We start from the raw sequence: 18,887 nt of genomic DNA on the forward strand, positions 1-18,887 counted from the left end.
ACACCAAGCGAACGATAAACAAAATAACAATAATATGGATAACAGCCATGTTCGTTGGTGTTAGTAAAGTTGCTATAATTGGTGGATATTATATCTTATGCATGGACTTGTATGGAACTCTCACAAGTCATTTTAATATTATGCGTCATTTGGCCAATGGCAAGCTCTGAAATGTTTAGCCCCGCCCCCTGCCTCATTACAGCATGCAGTCACTCCTTACACCCCAAAAGTGTGTTATGAGGGCTCTATTAGAAACATGAACGTGGGTTTATAGGCTACCTCTAAACACAAAAGTTCAACCGTATTCATTAAACGACCCTGATAAATGCCAACCGGGTCGCCCAAGAGGACCATCATTCCATGGCAATGTTCTCCAGCCAGATGACTTCCACTCCTTTCTCAGTGCGGGACATATTGAACCTGGAGCAGAATCAGGAGGACTTGGTCTCTCTGGACATGTCTCAGCGGCTGGACAGTGCCCTTATTCCGACCTCATCCTGCATGCTGTCCACTTTCAAACAAGAGCAGTTCATGGAAATGCCATCCGGAGCCTCTCTCTTCAGCGAAGACCTTCAGGACGACAAAGGCAACAAAAACAGCTCTCTGAACTTCGGTGCTGCTGCCTTTTATGGGAAGAATTTCCTAGAAATGGACTATGTTAAAGACGCAAAGACGGATGACACGTTTGAAGACAAAGAGAAAAAAGGTGAGCGTTCACAAGAGTCGGACATTTATTGGAAACTAAAGATGCGTTTCATGATTAGAATTAAAAACTCGGCTGAAAAATGCCCAACTCATAATATTGAGATAAAATAATAATAAAAAAAAAAAACACGTGTGTAGATTGATTATGAAACTAATTAGATAAGTGTAATCGTAATTTTTATGCCGCTTTTTAGTAATAAAACTGCCGTTTTTTCGCCAGAAAAGTTCGTTTACAAATCACTAGGCTATGTGCACTCTTAAAAATAGTGTGTGTGTGTGTGTGTGTGTGTGTGTTTTTTAAATTGACATCTTTGGTTCCATAGAGAAACTTTAACACCCACCGATCCTTCTTCGGAATAAAATGTGCCTCGCACTTATAGGGCAAAAAAAAAAAAAAAGTTATTTTAAGAACTGTTCAAAAAAAGTTCTTTATGGAATTTAAAATAGTTATTTTATGTCATCGCTGCGAAAACTCCATTTGGAACCTTTATTTTTAAGAACGTAGCCTATAATAAATAAAACGGCACCAGTGCATAAAATTCAACTCACTGAAATTTTAAATGTTTTAAATTACATTTTAAAAGTTTTAAATTATGTTTTAAACATTTTAAGTAAAATCCAAGAGGTTCAAAAACCTCCAAGAGTTTACAACCTGCAGCGAAAAGGTCACTTATTAGTCCATATCAATAAAAAAGGTATAAATTAAATTGTTTAATTTCTAAATGGAATGAATGGATAAAAACGTAAGTGTTATTATATTGACGATGTGTGTCCCGTTAAATTCTATCAATGAAATAAATCATCCGTTTTCAGACACCAGCTGTTCTCAGGAAGATCCAAGTGAAGATCTGAAGCTGGATGATGCGGATCGACCCAAACAGAGGAAAAGGAGGAAGCCTCGTGTTCTGTTCTCTCAAGCGCAGGTGTACGAGCTCGAGCGACGCTTCAAACAGCAGAAATACCTCTCCGCACCTGAGAGAGATCATCTAGCCAGCGTGCTCAAACTCACCTCCACACAGGTCAAGATCTGGTTCCAGAACAGACGCTATAAGTGCAAGAGGCAGCGTCAGGACCAGACCCTGGAGATGGTGGGCATCGCTCCTCCGAGACGCATCTCGGTGCCGGTTTTGGTTCGGGATGGAAAACCGTGCCTGGGCGACGCGTCCACATACAACACCTCTTACAATGTGGGGATCAATCATTTCACCTACAACAGCTACCCAGCGTTTAGTAACTTCCCGAGTCCGGGCAACACGAACTACTCATGCAACTATCCGTCGAGCATGTCCTCCATCCAGCCCTCACAGTCCAACAGCAACTACATCAACTTTGGAGTTGGAGATCTAAATAACGTGCAGGCTCCGTTTCAGTCCAGCAGCGGGGTTCCTTCACTACACGGCATCCGAGCTTGGTGAAAAAAACCCCAAAAGAACTTTAATTGCATGTATGGACATTTATATTCAAATAATATTTTCATAATTGATGATTGCTATTTGAATAGACAGAATGCGGGCCGGGATGGTTTTTGCTCTGTCAGATGCAAGATACGTTCATTCTTATGCTTTAATATCTTTACGTTCATTCTTTAATAACTTTAAAGCTATATGCATCGTTTTCTTTAAAAACCTGTCTGAATAATTTGCTTGCACTTGAGTTAAATTATGAGAGATAAACCGCACGTGAAATAGGTAGATTATTTATAATTTTCACCAGATGTATTATGAGGCCTTTATAAAACTCGAAAGATGTTTCTTTCTTTCTTTCTCTTTTCAAGGCCAGTCTCATTTTTATAAAAATTAACAGACCAAAACTGTAACCAATAAAGGGCAACAATGATTGTTAAGAAACATTATTTGTGTGCATATCCAGAAAGTACCGCATACGGCTCGAATTAAGGTGTTTTTATTCATTTGCTTGTGTAAGTCTATGTAAACATTTTAAAAGAAAATAATAAAGGCTTTTCAAGAATGTAGCCTATGCAGTTATTATTTGGTTTGTGAATAACGATTTAAATATTAGCATAAACAATAATAATTGATATTTGACTTAGCCTAATTAAAAAACTAGGCTAAATTCGTATTTACGAATTACAAATTGATAAACACTATTATTATTATTATCATTAGGCTATTGTTATTAGGCTATATTTACTGAATCCAACTTTTTCTTAACAATTCTAATCCCTATTCCTTATTTTTACTCTTAATATAGGCCTATATATATATATATATAAAAAAAGCACGGCTTCATCTATTTTTTTTTTGTTTTGTTTTGTTTTGTTTTGTTTTGTTTTTTACCCCCAAACTTTTAACCTTTATCTTTGGTAAACACGATTTTGCAAGTTTGAACATTTTCGGGGTTTTTACCGAAGGTTAACCTGAGATATAGCCTATACTTTACTGTGACTTCGTATAAATCAAATAAAAATATAAAAAATAAATATAGCCTGATATTTAATAAAGACGTTTCAGCGAGGGCTTGAACCGAGGTTAATTCTTGCGCTGTAAACCTGTAGAAACAATCCCAAATTGCAAATAGGCCTACTTCAGAGGGCATTTATTATTTCTGTATCATGTGATTTGATTTGACAGGCCGTCAGAATAAAACGTCCAGCTGAGATTAATGTTAAAACTAAACTCTCTAACAGCAAAATGCTTTTTGTCGATAGCAACAGATGCTCCAACCTAGACCATTTAAACATTTTTGTATGCTATTCTTGCAAAGGTTGATGTCACACTTGATTGACAACACAAAAGTGCTCTGCTTAGTGTGCAGAATGGCACAATTTGCTTGACATAGAGAGGTAAGGGTGCATGGCTGCACATGCAAAGACTTGGATGGAGGAGGGAAGGAGATCCACATTTGCTGCCACTTAAAATGAGTAATAGATTGTCCTCGGGCATCTCTCTGGCCTCTCCACACATATCAGTAAACACAATTCCCCCTCTCCACCGCATCTGCCTACATCTGAACCAGCATCCACCTTCAGCTGAAATATATATTACAATAGCAAGCTTACTGTGGAAATGATTGTCATTTCGAGTCAAATACGGGGCCACTGAGAGGTAAAGAGAAAGGTCACACAGTTACAATAGTGGCCCACTCTTCAGAGGCGTTGAAAAGAACAAGTCAGATAACATGGGCGCACATCTCTAAAAATAACAGACCTTGTCCTCCGGCCACAATGGAAGGAGAATGAGAGAGAGAGAGAGCGAGAAAGAGACCAGGGATGGAATAATCAGCTTTTCCGGGTCTTATCGGAGGAAAGACAGGGTCGCATGCCTCTTTATCAGCGGAGCTCTGATTATGGCCATAGCTTTTCTGAGCTTTTCCCCCTGCGATACTCCGGTTCTGTCCTGCCCTGCATAACAGCTGCTGCTTCACTGCTGCCCGGGATGTGAGTTTAACTCACCTAAATTGCCTGTCATACTGTAGGTGTCCATGTGACAGCCTCCAGCATCTAGTTCAGCTGGAGGCATGAAACTGAAAAACTGAGGGCTGGTGGCAACACTGACGGTTCAACCATGAAGGCTTATCCTAAAAAGTGCATTACAAAAGTAGTTTTCATAAAAATAAACCTTGAATTAGATTTAACTGTATGTAATACAAATGAGAAATTAAATTGATGCAATGCAGAGCAAAACACACAACTTGAGTTGGTAATTAATGCTTTTATTCAGCAAGGTCACATTAAATTGATCAAAAGAGCCAGTAAAGACATTTATGTTTTCACTTTCTATTCATCAAAAATATAAATAAGTTAATAAATACAAAAAAAAAAAAAAAACATTTCCAGCACAACTTTTTTCAACTCAGTATATTAAAATGATTTCTGAAGGATCATGTGACACTTAAGACTGGAGTAATGATGCTGAAATTTTTTTTGGCTTTGCCACCACATAATATAATAAATTACATTTTAACGTATTCAGCAAAAAACAGTTTTTCATATTTCACAATAGTACTGTTTTTACTGAATTTTTTGCAGCCTTGGTGAGCAGAAGTGACTTACTTTTTCTCCTACACTGTAAAAAAAAAAAAAAAAAAAGTTGAGCCAACTTAAAATTTTAAGGCAACTCAAAATTTTGAGCAAACTCAAAAATCTGCTGAAGCTGGTTGCCTTAAAATTTTACATTGGCTCAACTTTTTTTTCTTTTTTACAGTGTATAGAGAATATAACTTTTGAACAGCAGTGCACATAAAATTGTTTTGAACAAAATAGATGGAAATTCATATTCATAAACTATTTTGACTGTGTGTGAATACATTACTTTCAGGCTTTCCAAACTATAAAACTTTGATATACAAGACTCAATTAGATACTTTTTTTTTAGCTGCATCACTAATTAAAAACCCATGATACAAAATGAGTAATTCCAGGTTTCTCATAAGAAATAATCATCAGTTTACACTGTAAAACATTTTAAAATGAAGACATTTTATTCATAATTCACTTCTTTTGCAAGATTTTTGCCGTAACAGGTCTAACTTTACAAAATTACTCTTTATTGTACTCTTAATAATACCATTATCATATATATATATATATATATATATATATATATATATATGAAGCATTATAGTTAAGCGCAAAAAGTGTTATGGTATAAAAAATAACGTATGACACCTACAAAATGATAACACAAGTTTTCATAGTTTGGTCAGTCAACAGTAACACATCACATGACTTTATCATATACTGTATATATTTTGACTTGTCATATATATATATATATATATATATATATTGTCATGACATGATCAACAGTTTCACAAGGAAAGCAAAAAGTTTTTACGGCTTGTAGGTGCTCTTCTTTTATCATTTATGCATCATATTCATTGCTCACACTTTGGTCTGTATTTAAAAGAAAGGAAAAAGTCTTTTCTTCAGGATGTACAAGACCGTAGCCAGGAAGAGCGCGAGAGCGAGGAAAATAAGCAGCTTGTCTGTCAGTTCCCGTCGATTGTATTTAATGATCAGCTTTCTGCCCAGCTGTATAGTTCCTGTCATGGCTTTAAACTCTTCATTAGTTTCATGCACTGTCCTGGAAGACGTCGCTACAGGAGTGGAGCAAACGATACACCATTAGTTTCCCAGCATGCAGACATGGATAACATGGAAAACTTGCGGCATGCCCACCTAATGTGCTCATGGTCTCCTCGCTCTGCTGAACCTGCTGTGCCATCATCCGGCTGATGCTCATCAGACTCTCTGTTATGCCACTGGAGGTCTGAGCGAGGCTTTCTTTGGTCATCTTTCTGATCAAACGCACAGAGAATTAACTCAGGTCATCAGAAGTAGCATTAAAAACATCGTTCAGTGAAGAAATGCTGCTTTCAAACTCACCTGTGTCTTATCGACATGTCCTCTGAATTTAATAAATCCTCCTTCTCCAGCTTATCAATGGAGAGTTTACAGGCGAGATTGGCCTTCCTCCAAGCCGTCTGATTACTGAAGAAGAACACTCTTCATTTGAGACCGAATACACTCCTCCTTCCACTTGAATAATGCAAACTGAGCATTACTCTATAAAATGCATTAAATCTGAGAAGAACACAACTGAAGCACTTCGTCATTACCTAAGCATCTGTTTCCGATGTCCTTCTGCTTTATTGAGTAGGGTCAGCTTGTCAGACTCTTTGTCCTGTTCCTTTCCCATTTGCTCAAGATCCTGTTTAAAAATGTTATAATATTTTTCTTAAGTTTCGAATTTGCTTAATAATCAGCAAATGTGCACACGTTGTTTCTCACCTGAATACGTTGTCTAAGATTGCAAAATTTTTCTTTTACTTGTAAATTTAAATCTGTCAGTTTGCTTTGTGGTCCTGTGCATTCTCTGACATCCTGCAATGTTTGGAAACATTATATGGAACAATATGTACAGTTAGTTACAGGAGAAGAATATTTAGCAAAACACATAAAAATTATAATTTAACATGGCACTAACAACAATGACATTTTTCATTTACCATAATAACATTAAAATGCCATTCGTCACTTATTAGCTTTTTATTGTCCTTGTAATTCATTCATTTCATCAGCATTTCTAATTTTTTTTTAATACTTTCCCTAAAACAACACTAATCATAATGTTTATGTTTTATAAATATGAATAATAAAACATTCATACCTGAACCAAAGCTTTTATTTCTAAATCATACTTGATGATTTCTTGTTCACATATTCGGACGTGTACATCTGCAGAAGATGCCATCGCTGCAGTCTGATGACTGAACACTGATGACTTCCGGAAGCACACTCTCTACCAATTTCACAATAAAAGTCGCGACACTCCTTATTCGCTCAGTGCCTGTTTAGTTATCGTCTGAGGACTAAATTTGTGTGTGTGTGTGTGTGTGTGTGTGTGTTAACCATAGACTGTAAAGGATGTTAAACTGAAACCTGATGCCATTCATTCATTCATTCATTCTATTTTGTTTTATTTATTTTATTTATTTATTTATTTATTTTGTGTGTGTGTGAGAGAGATCTATGTATGGTGGACTGATCAGTGACTGATATGGTCGTCTTTGATCTATATACTGCTTGTATCGTATATTATTATATTATTATCTTTTCTTTTCTTTTTTTTCTTTTTTTCCTTTGATTTTTCTTTATTTTCTTTACACATCCCATGCCCATGCCACACTCTTCTTTCATTGCTAACTTTCTGGGGGGAACCTAAGAATTATAATTATAAATGTAATAATTATTTTCATTTTTATTTTCTTTGTTAAATTTATTTTATTTATTTATTTATTTATTTATTTATTTATTTATTTATTTATTTATTTATTTTTGTAAGGGTAAAAATAAAGGCAGCTTATTTGCACTAAGTGCAAATAGCTATAGATTCTATTTACACTATGTTAAAATAGCAAGATTTTCTGCTATTTATACTATTTATTGCAAATAGTGGCAATTATCTGCACTTCAGTATTGTAGTAGCCTACATTATAAAACAGTACACAATAATAACGTATTGAGTGTAAATTATAGTTTTAATTCGAATTAAACTATTAAATGGATGCCACTTTATTGGGACAATAAAGCCCTCCCTACACCTACCCTAACCCTACCCGATACTTTATTTTCCATTTTTTGATTATTTCCTTCATTTTTATTGAAAATAAATGCCTTTCCGATGCGATATTTGAAAAGGGAGAAAAAAAAGTTCGGCAAAAGGCGGTTTCGAACTCGGGTCGATCGCGTCAAAGATCACGCGCCTTACCATCTAATGCGCCTCTAAAGCTGACATTTAACATGCGGCTTTTGTAGTGTTGTTGACACTCCCAATCACACGCTAGTGGGTGGAGTTAATGTAAATAGCCTTTGCCAACAAGGCGGGCTATTTCCACTTAGTGTAGCTAAATAGACACTCCGAAAAAGAAAATTCTCTTACCCCTTACCAAAAATTAATAAAGTATGATCAAATGTTTTTAAGGCCATTCTTAGGTTGACAAAACAGCTATGCTGTCAATTCAGAAACGATAACAAGTTGGCCTGCTAAAGATTAGACAAGAATCAGTGAACTGAAATAAACTAGGCTGCCAAGAGTGACGGGGCGACTTTTCTTGTTGTTTAGCGCCCTCTGCTGGAGGCAAGTGAGCAAAGATGATGAAATCTGCCCACTGGACAGAAAGTGGCTCCATCAATTTTAATTATCGAGACGGTTAACGGATTAACTTTTCATATAGCCCAAATTCCCAGTATATAAAAAACAAAAAAACAAGGTTTGCATGCCTTGTTTTGAAGCAGTCACGCATGAGACGGTAGGTGGGATCTGGCGTTAGTTTTGGGAGTGAGGAGTGTCAGCTTCAGAGTTTGAGTTTGTTTGATTGTGAGCTCTCTGAATATTTGCGTTACAGGTGCGCTGGAGACAACAGATCTGAGAGGATCTCTACAGCAGGTCAGCTTTTCTTTATGCATTTTGAACATTACAAAAAAAAAAAAAAAAAATGTTAGCTGTATAAACCCCTTGAAATTTTGATTAAATGGAAACTGTTCAGCGAAAAATGCAGTTAAAGTTGTTAATGAAAGAAAATAGTCATTCTAGGCAAGATGTGATTTATAGGTACTTGAAGTAACATGAATTTGACATTAACATTTGATTTACTGTGTAAGGTAAGCTACATTTATTTAGGCTACTTTAATTGTTTTATGATTAATAAATAAACATAAATAAATAAAACTATTATTTTGGCTATTGTATTGTTAAATAAATAAAACTATTGTGTTATTAATAAATTGTTATTAATAAATTGTAACCTTATAACATTAAAATATGAGGACTTGCCCCATCTTGACGACTTTGAGACCACATCTCAACCAATTGAAATCTGCCTTAATTATATAATTGACTATGTCTGATATAATTATCCTGGAATTTTAGTTCAGAGAGAGAGAAAAAAATTTTCTTAGCTTAAAACATGCAAAATAACTGCAAAACATACTTTGGAGATTTGACTCAAAACCAGTGCTGGGTAACTATTTACATTTAGTCTGGATTACGTAATCAGGTTCCAAAAAATTAGTATACTTGTAATTTGGTTATATTACAAAATGCTCATAATTGGATTACAGTTACTTTTGATGGATTACATGATTACAAATTATTCACACATTGGCAGTAAATGATTTATATGTATTTTATTGATTCTTTTTTCTCTTTTAAATTTCCCTTTCTTAAAAATTCTACTGTGTGTCATTTCATTTAGCTTTGAAAATTCACAATATATGGCTACGTAAATGTCATGTAAATTCATTTGTGATCCATGCCTCTGAATTTAAGGACAAAAGCACCTCTCGGTCAACTAGACCATGTTAATATTTTAATAATTCAACAAATTCACATTTACAGTTCTCTGATCTCGATTAATGGTCACATTAACATGCAGGTGAACAAATAAAATTATTTAGATGTAAATTTATGTACTTTAGTTTTACATTTATATTTGATATGATCTTTTCATCAACTCTGCAGTTCTTTCATTTAGCCCAGTTTGGGAAACCCTGGAGTGATGTATAATGTTTAATGCATTTCATGATGTTGATGACAAAGAATCTCTTTGCTTTTTATAACAATAATTCCATTCAAATCTATAGGTTAAACAAATTGGGTCAGAAGTAATCTAAAAGTAGTCAGAAAACATAACCTAAAATGAGTAATCTAGATTACATTACTGACTACAATTTTGTAATCAGTAACAGATTGCAATTTGTAAGAAATCTACGCAGCACTGCTGAAATGTACAGCTCTGGTCGTCCCCATCTTAAGATGCAATATACTGTTGATTTCACCTTCTGATCACAGGGAAATGACCAATCTTTTTGTCCTTGACCCTTTCTTGACACTGTGTGTTCCTTTGTTGAAATAATTAGTGGTGCTTAGAGGGACTTATTCACATTTGTTTCCCCATGAATTTGACTGAAGTGTGTATGGGATCAAAACAGGGCCACAATGAGCTTTTAAATATAAAGTTGTTGCAATAAGAGTAATTGTATGCTTGCAATGGCTAAAATAGATTGAGGCTTCAGACTATAGCTTTCTAATCTTTACATTTATTTGAAAATCTTTAATAATGTAATCTGTCATTCTAGTACAAATAAATAATAATGGTATTTGTTGACGTTAGTGGTCTGCACTGACCCGTTTCCCACATTTGTTTCACTGATCTCCATGTTCCTCATTTAGTGAGTGATGGTTTTTCATACAGAGGAACCTGTCTAACGGGATTAACGATGCCATTCAGAAGAAGGATCTGCATCCGTGGACTAGAAAGTGATGTTTGTCAAGTACTTAAAGTCTTTTTTTATATACATTAGTAACTATATTAATAGTGTCCTATAGTAACCCTAGAAGTCGTACTCTTTTACATTTATTCACTTTATTTCTAGCTTTAACAGACTGACTCCTGTGAGGTTACATTGTTATATAACATTTACGATTATATAACAACAAATTTACTCTGGCATTTAACAGATGCTTTAATACACAGTGACCGTACAGTGTTTGCGATACGTAGAGACATACAGTGTTATGCCTTGAGTTGCTACAGCACAAGTAAATTAAATATACATGAAGGGTTGATTTCAGGATGACGGTGTTGACTTTGCAGCGCTGGCTAGCGTGTGTTTCAGGCTGGCCATCAATAAACAGGCTAACATGAACAAATACTCCCTGACTTTTGTACTAATCAGAGTTCACTGTTCTTATTAAGGGTCATGGCTTATATAGTTTCTCTACAGTCATCATCACCAAGATAAAAAGTCACAGTATTTTAGTTTGTAATCATAAAGTAAACACACATTGATAAAATAAAGGCTTCAAATGTCAAGTTGAAATATCTGAAATCAGAATGTAGAAAAGAAGACAAAAATTAATTCTTAATTTTATTATTATTTTTTTATGTTGTCAACCAAGTCTAACCAACATAGAGAAACATTCAGAAAAGTAAAAAAAAAGTCAAATCCATTGTAATTAATTTAAATCATGAAACTTTTACAATGTTACAGCAATTTATTAAAAGTTTAAGAAAAATTACATTTTACAGCCTTATGAAATCCATTTTATTTTTTTCTCAAATTCTGTTTAATTATAACAAATTCTGTGTTCACCTTTTTAATTTGGTTCCATTTTAATGGCTTAATTAAATTTGATAATAATTGAATTCATAAAAACAACTTAGCCTAATTGATTAATTTGCTTGCAATAATGGGGCCCTGTGAAATGTTGTGTATTTTCATTTTGATGGTAATTAAACATACTGTAAAAATTAAAACATGGAAGAAATATTGTGATGTACACTCTGTCACAATTTCTTCAAGCTAAACCGAACTTTTATTTTGACGGGTTGCCTTGAAGACCTTCAGTTTCTGTGTGTATGTGAAATAAGGACAGTGTTTCTCAAAAGAAACAGTAAAATGCTCATAAAGTGACTCTCAGAGCAGCTCTGGAGTTAAAATTAATGTGTTTATGTCCTCATATAGTGAGATGGCAGACGCAGAAAACACTGCGCGTCTGTGCCATTCATTCACACAGAGACAGAACACGCAGGATTCATATTTGAATTAATCTTTTTGTGGTTTAATATTCACAGCAATATCGTCATTTCATTTAAAGTGTACTGACCTACTTTTGATTTATTCATCCAAGATTTGACAAATTCCGTGACATTCCGCGTTATACAATAAATTACGTGTTTATGACTGGAGTCTGCGATTCCATCTGCCTTTTCTGCATTGCAGAAATCAACATTTTTGTGAGAAGTAAAGGTTAGCTTATGTTGAAAAATGTCATGGTGTGACTTCCAAAAAAATGTATGATATTAAGTAATGTTTTAAAAAAAAACAACAACAACTATGATTATTTCTTTTCTTTTTTCCCCCCACTTTGTGTGTTAACTTTCAAAACACTTTTTAATTGAGAGTTTGTATGAATTAAACATCCAGTATATTCATAAAACCTATATGATATGTGACTCTGGAGCACAAAACCAGTCATAAGTCGCTGGGGTATATTTGTAGCAATAGCCAACAGTACACTGTATGGGTCAAAATGATCGATTTTTCTTTTATGCCAAAAATCATTAGGATATTAAGTAAAGATCATGTTCCATGAAGATATTTTGTAAGTTTCCTTCGGTAAATATATCAAAACTTAATTTTTGATTTGTAATATGCATTGCTAAGAACTTCACTTGGACAACTTTAAAGGAGATTTTCTCAATATTTAGATTTTTTTGCACCCTCAGATTCCAGATTTTCAAATAGTTGTATCTCAGCCAAATATTGTCCGATCCTAACAAACCATACATCAATGGAAAGATTATTTATTCAGCTCAGTAACCCTTATGACTGGTTTTGTGGTCCAGGGTCACATATGTCTTTTTTTTTGTCTACGCAGAATGATCAAACATCAGGAATCCCTTAAAGGATGCGATATGATGCATGCACTGGAGTTTTAAAGCACAAAGATAATCTCATCTACCCTGCCATCTTCAGTCCATGATGAACGGCACCTCATTCACACTGAATCTCTCTAGTTTAATCAACGGGACAGATGTGGCGGTTTCTGGTCCCGTCACCTGGAGGATGGCCATGATCACTCTCATAACCATCCCGCTCTCCATCATCACCATCATAGGCAACGTCCTGGTCATGATCTCTTTTCGAGTCAACCCTCTTCTGAGGACAGTGAGCAACTACTTCCTCCTGAGCTTGGCTGTGGCCGACTTCATTTTGGGCGCCATCTCAATGAACCTCTACACTACCTACATCCTGATCGGCCAGTGGACTTTAGGAAACCTAGCCTGTGATGTGTGGTTGACTGTGGATTATGTGGCAAGCAATGCCTCTGTTATGAACCTGCTGGCCATCAGCGTGGACCGCTATCTCTCTGTCATGCGACCTCTGACCTATCGGGCCACTAGAACGCCCAGAAGAGCGGCAGTGCTGATTAGTTTAGCGTGGACCGTCTCGTTTGTGCTTTGGGCTCCAGCTATTTTGTTCTGGCAGTATATAGTGGGTGAACGGACTGTTCCAGAAGGAGAGTGTTCAGTGCAGTTCCTGTCTCAGCCTGTGATCACATTCGGGACAGCCATCGCTGCGTTTTACCTGCCGGTGAGCGTGATGGTGGCGTTGTACTGGGGGGTGTACCGCGTGACAGAGAAACGCTCTCAGCAGCTCGCTGGACTCATCGCTTCACAGGGAGGACGCACGGGAAATGCATCTCAGGTGGGTTTCAAGTGGGCTCGTCTATTATTTTACATTTTAGGTTTTAAAAAAGTTCTTTGTTAACATCAATGGTTCCATGAAGAACCTATGTTCTTTATAGTGGAAAAAATGTTTTTAGATTTACAGTGTTCTTTATACTAGGAAAGAAATGGTTCTATTAAGAACTGTTCACTGAAAGGTTCTTTAGGGAACCAAAAATGGTTCTTCCTAAAAAAACAAAAAAACAAATTGGGGCTGTCAAAATGAATTTTTTTATGCAGTTAATGCATCTTGACTGACAGCACTATACATAATATAATAATCTCCAAATAAAATTAGCAATAAAATTCCTTCCAACAGCTTATTAATTTGTGGTTAATTTTTAGTAATTGGTTTTAGTTTAGTTCATTTTTGTTAAATTGTGGCCATTGTGTAATAATTCGCTGGCCATGATTTACCTAAAACAAGGGAACAAATAATTGCATGCACGGGATAAACGGGACAAAAATCTTGATTTGTGGACATGATATCTTGTTTTATTTCCCTGCCTGTCATTTTTGAGACTTTGATTGTGGGGAAAACAATACTACCAAGACTGGAACATACTGCAACAGGATGAATATAAAGAGCTAAAGTTTTATAATGTTATCATAATACCTAATCACACAAAACATCACAGAATTTAAAATATCTATGCTAATACTTACTGATTATTTTCTCTTCTAAAATGACCACTTCTCAGAGGATCCAAACTTTTGGAAAAATTTGTTTTAGCTACCAGGATTACATAAAGAATGGGGGGGAAACTACATTTACCATAAAAAGAAAACAAACGTAAAAACTATTTTTCCCAAGAAAGTTACAAGCATTAGTGCAACCTGAAAGACAGATGATGTGCTACATGCTATTGCTAGTGAGAGCTAGTGTTATTTTAGTATTGTTTATGTACCGTCTTTATTGATATTTTGACTTTACTTTTGTTTTTACAGTTGAAATCAAAATTTACATACACCTTGCAGAATCTGCAAAATGTTAATTATTTTGCCAGAATAAGAGGGATCATACAAAATGCATGTTATTGTTTTAGTACTGACCTGAATAAGATATTTCACGTTTACATTATAGTCCACAAGAGAAAATAATAGTTGGATTTATAAAAAATGACCCCGTTCAAAAGTTTACACCCCCTTGATTCTTAATACTGTGTTGTTACCTGAATGATCCACAGCTGTGTTTTTTTGTTTAGTGATAGTTGTTCATAAGTCCCTTGTTTGTCCTGAACAGTTAAACTGCCTGCTGTTCTTCAGAAAAGTCCTTCAGGTCCCACAAATTATTTTTTTGTGAATTTGAACCCTTTACAACAATGACTGTATGATTTTGAAAATGATGCATTAAGAGCCGGGGGGTGAAAACTTTTGAACAGAATGAAGATGTTTACATTTTTCTTATTTTGCCTAAATATCATATTTTTTCATTTAGTACTGCCCTTCAGAAGCTACGGAAGATACTTACGTGTTTCCCAGAAGACAAAATAAGTTAAATTTACCCTGATCTTCAAATTCAAAAAGTTGAATGCATGGTTTTTCCATCAATGAGCGTTTGAACCTTCTGTAATAGTTGCGTATGAGTCCCTCAGTTGTCTCAAAATCATACAGTCATTGTTGGAAAGGGTTCAAATACACAAAAATGCTGGAAAACCAACAAATTTGTGGGACCTGAAGGACTTTTTTTGAAGAACAGCAGGCAGTTTAACTGTTCAGGACAAACAAGGGACTTATGAACAACTATCAATAAACAAAAACACAGCTGTGGATCATTCAGGTAAAAACACAGTATTAAGAATCAAGCGTATGTACATTTTTGAACAGGGTCATTTTTTATAAATTAGAATTTATCCTTCTAGAGACTTTTTATTGGACAAAAATACATATAAAATCATCATTTTGGATATAGTGCACTATATAGTGCATAGGGAGCTTTAGACTACAAGAAACAAACTACTCCTTTGGATTTCATAGGGTTATTAAATAAGCTTAAAATCAGTCAAATTGAAGTCAACTAATACTTGATATTTATATACTGATGAAAGAACAAAGATGTTTACATTTTTTTGTCATATAATATATGTCTCCCAGAGATCATGTCAAAGCAATTCTTGCACCGTTGAAGATGTCAGACCACAAACGGATCAGAACCAGCACAAGAAGACACACAGGACCATCTGTCCAATCATCACCCACCGGACAGCAGCGTGGTGGAAGAAACGAAGGGAAAGAGACGAGATGTCCAGCTCGTATACCACATACAGCCATCCACAGATGGACACAGACACGGACGACAATAGCAAATACATTCCACTCGTTCGGATGGATAAAACTGCGGTCAGTGAGTGTAACGCCACCAAGAGGAGCTGTGAGTCGGGAAGTCAGAATTCACTCAGTTCCCCTATGAATCCCACAACCATGAGTTCTGCTCAAGCTCCGGCTCGATCGCTGACCGCGGACCAGCAGGGCCAGCAGGGCCGCAAAGCCCGGACCTCGTGTCTGATCAGGGAGAAGAAAGCAGCCCGGACCCTCAGTGCCATTCTCCTGGCTTTCATTGTAACATGGACCCCCTACAACATCATGGTCCTGGTGTCCACTTTCTGTGACGACTGCGTTCCTGAGGGCCTGTGGCAGCTGGGATACTGGCTCTGCTACGTCAACAGCACGGTCAACCCCCTCTGCTACGCGCTCTGTAACAAGCACTTCCGGGTCACGTTCAGGGCGCTGCTGCTCTGCAGGTGGAAGGAGCATAGGAAGGGGATCAGATGGGCCCCGACTGGGAACGGCTGATTACATCACGATGTTGGGTTTTCTCTTCATGATATATCAGTGACAAATACTGATCTTTATGATGATGCCAAGGCTTGAAAAGATCCTAGACATCAAAGTTGTGCTTCAAATGTATGAAGTTCAGACCAGCTGTTTGTGAAATCTTTGCAGGGCATGTAGCAGTTCTTAAATTTTAATTGCTTTACTTGACACATTCAGAATATAAAATGTAGCATCTGGGTATGTGTTTATCATGCATAAACCCTTTAATCCTCTGGTGATGTTTGGTCAAAAATCTTACGTCGTTTATTATTATTATTTTTTACTTCATCAGAATGGTACAAGACTTGGTAAAGGTTTTGGCACTTGTTACGTGAACACAAAAAAAACTTTTTAGTTTCACTTTTTAAACTTTTTCTTTTTTTCTTCACTTCAGCTATAATTTGCCAAGTGTCTTATTTAAAAAGAGACCAAACTTAAGTCTGTGCTCCAAAGCATTTAAGCAATTCATTTTCAGGTCTACGCTCAGTGGTTAATAAATGGATCACAACTATTCCATAAATATAATTTACTACAATAAAAGCACAAAACATTATAAAATTATAATATAGTAGACAATTTGAAGGAGGATTTAGAAAGAGTCCTTGCATCTCTCCCTGGGTGGAAGGATTAACCATTAAGATGACTGTTTTGCCAAGTTTTTATATTTTTTCCAATGTTTACCAATATTTCTCAATATCAATCTTTCTTGCGTAATTTAAATGCTCAAATTATAAGTTTTATTTGGAATAAAAAGCATCCTAGGGTAATGGATAAAACATTACAAAGACCCTACAGTTTAAGAGGTCTTGCCCCTCCAAATTTTCTGTTTTATTACTGGTCGGCGAATATTAGGGCAATTTTATACTTGCTGGAGGAAGATGAGACATCAGCCAGCTGGGCAGAGATAGAGAAACCATCTATTCAATACAACCCTCAGTATTATGTTCTAAGCTGCCATTGGCACATCCTTTATCTAACTTTACACTCTCCCCCAGTTGTGTTACATTCTATCAAAATTTGGTACCAGTTTAGACGTCATTTGGCACTTAATGATCTCCCGCTTGCCTCACCTGTAGCGCAGAACCACATATTTACTCCATCTACGACAGATGCAGCATTTGATTTATGGTCAAAAAATGGTATTAGGTCATTGTAAGATTTGTATTTGTATGACACATTTGCCTCCTCTGAACAATTAGTCCAGAGATTTGCTTTTCCTAATACACACTTTTATATGTATTTACAACTTAGAAGCTTTGTATCATCGAATTCAAACTGTTTCCCCTGTTGTCCTCATCGATCTCTCATTGATTCTCTTCTCGAACATAGGTGTGGAGAAAAACAATCCATTAGCAAAATCTATGGACTACTTAATCTACTTAATCTGGCTACTTTAGAAACTTTAAAACAAAAATGGGAAAAAGAAATGGAGGACCAAATTAGACAGACGATTGTTCAGTTTAAAATTATACATCGTCTTCGTTGGTCTAAGGACAGACTGGCAAAGATTAAAAGTGATGTGAACCCTATATGTGACCGATGTAAGCAAGCTCATATGGTCATGTCTGAAATTAATAGAATATTGGGATTCAGTTTTCAAGACCTTTTCTAAAATGTTTGGTTCCAACCATGCTGACAGCAATATTTGGAGATGTTACTCAAGACTATAATCTAAGCAGATCCCAGTCTGATGTTATTGCTTTTTGTTCAGGTCTAACCAGGAGGTTCATTTTATATAAATGGAAAGACTTTTCGCCTCCAACATACAGACACTGGATTAAAGATGTTATGTATAACATACAATTGGAACAGCTCCGATGTTAAATGAAAGGGTCAAAAAACAGATTGTTTACTTGTCAACCTTTTCTAACCTTTGTGGAGAACACTCCTGCTGAAGAATTGTACTTTTGTTTTTGTAAAGGTCTGACTGGTATATAGGGTTGTTTTTTTGTTGTTGTTTGCTTGTTTTTTTTTAAAGTTCTGTTCTATTGCTCCGTTCTAAAAAATAAAGAAAAATATTGGGGGAAAAAAAAGATACTGTACATTTATTTCATTGAAAACAAATTTGACCATCAGGTGAGCAACACCAGAGGGTTAACATACAAACTTTGTACTAGAGCTGCAGACATGAAATTAGTAACAGTCGTGAGAATTATGTATAAAAAAATAAAATTCATACTGCATTACAAAAGCTCTTAAATTGTAATTATATACATTTTAATCTAAAATCTTGATGTTAAAAACTATATTTAAAAAAAACATCTCTTACCTCATGTCTATTATTTCATATGTATACATTTTACTGGGTCTCAGAGTTATAGTACTATGGTAAACTTCATTGCAGCCTTTATTTACTTTGCTGTTAGCATTCATAAAAAAATACACATTATTAAGATTAATATATCTGTTACACGTATGTTTATTATGGAAAGGCCAATATGAAAAATGTAAATAAAAAAAGACAGAAAAATACAGCATTTACATTTAATACCAAATACAAACTGACATGATATACCAAAAACAAATACAAAACGATACAGTACTCACGATAATTCAATATGGTTAGTCAACAATAATAGATATTGGTTATATCACATACAAAATTCTGCTAC

General features: G+C 35.5%; 3 protein-coding genes across 5 annotated transcripts; 2 read left to right on the forward strand and 1 right to left on the reverse strand.

The window, feature by feature from the left end:
* Window positions 1–212: 212 nt before the first annotated feature.
* Window positions 213–2,684, forward strand: nkx2.5 (NK2 homeobox 5). The gene is made up of 2 exons (XM_058798268.1): window positions 213–706; window positions 1,519–2,684. The coding sequence occupies exons 1-2, from the start codon at window positions 361–363 to the stop codon at window positions 2,118–2,120; spliced, it is 948 nt and encodes a 315-aa protein (XP_058654251.1). The 5' UTR covers window positions 213–360; the 3' UTR covers window positions 2,121–2,684.
* Window positions 2,685–3,923: 1,239 nt separating this feature from the next.
* Window positions 3,924–6,941, reverse strand: bnip1a (BCL2 interacting protein 1a). Its single transcript, XM_058798216.1, has 6 exons — window positions 6,837–6,941; window positions 6,458–6,550; window positions 6,286–6,377; window positions 6,053–6,157; window positions 5,846–5,964; window positions 3,924–5,763 (listed from the first exon to the last, which is right to left on the reverse strand). Exons 1-6 carry the CDS (start codon window positions 6,918–6,920, stop codon window positions 5,567–5,569), a joined length of 690 nt encoding a protein of 229 aa, XP_058654199.1. The 5' UTR covers window positions 6,921–6,941; the 3' UTR covers window positions 3,924–5,566.
* Window positions 6,942–8,215: 1,274 nt separating this feature from the next.
* On the forward strand, window positions 8,216–18,539 carry chrm1a (cholinergic receptor, muscarinic 1a). Of its 3 annotated transcripts, none has more exons than XM_058798584.1 (5): window positions 8,216–8,478; window positions 8,575–8,615; window positions 10,401–10,501; window positions 12,612–13,441; window positions 15,556–18,539. In XM_058798584.1, exons 4-5 carry the CDS (start codon window positions 12,713–12,715, stop codon window positions 16,252–16,254), a joined length of 1,428 nt encoding a protein of 475 aa, XP_058654567.1. In that variant the 5' UTR covers window positions 8,216–8,478; window positions 8,575–8,615; window positions 10,401–10,501; window positions 12,612–12,712; the 3' UTR covers window positions 16,255–18,539. The 3 variants fall into 3 exon arrangements, with proteins under 3 accessions (XP_058654567.1, XP_058654566.1, XP_058654565.1); XM_058798583.1 differs by having other exon boundaries at window positions 10,401–10,487; XM_058798582.1 differs by lacking the exon at window positions 10,401–10,501.
* The last annotated feature ends 348 nt before the right edge of the window (window positions 18,540–18,887 follow it).

Source organism: Onychostoma macrolepis, chromosome 14 (genome assembly GCF_012432095.1).
Source record: "Onychostoma macrolepis isolate SWU-2019 chromosome 14, ASM1243209v1, whole genome shotgun sequence".
NCBI classification, from domain to species: domain Eukaryota; kingdom Metazoa; phylum Chordata; class Actinopteri; order Cypriniformes; family Cyprinidae; genus Onychostoma; species Onychostoma macrolepis.

Bases quoted from the DNA above. Each gene is read 5' to 3' on its own strand.
- nkx2.5 (XM_058798268.1), top strand. From the start codon at position 361: ATGGCAATGTTCTCCAGCCAGATGACTTCCACTCCTTTCTCAGTGCGG. The intron at 707-1,518 runs GTGAGCGTTCAC...ATCCGTTTTCAG, and splicing joins TGAAGACAAAGAGAAAAAAG to ACACCAGCTGTTCTCAGGAA.
- bnip1a (XM_058798216.1), bottom strand. From the start codon at position 6,920: ATGGCATCTTCTGCAGATGTACACGTCCGAATATGTGAACAAGAAATC. The intron at 6,158-6,285 runs GTAATGACGAAG...GTTCTTCTTCAG, and splicing joins CATCGGAAACAGATGCTTAG to TAATCAGACGGCTTGGAGGA. The intron at 5,965-6,052 runs GTGAGTTTGAAA...GCGTTTGATCAG, and splicing joins GACATGTCGATAAGACACAG to AAAGATGACCAAAGAAAGCC.
- chrm1a (XM_058798584.1), top strand. From the start codon at position 12,713: ATGATGAACGGCACCTCATTCACACTGAATCTCTCTAGTTTAATCAAC. The intron at 13,442-15,555 runs GTGGGTTTCAAG...TATGTCTCCCAG, and splicing joins GCACGGGAAATGCATCTCAG to AGATCATGTCAAAGCAATTC.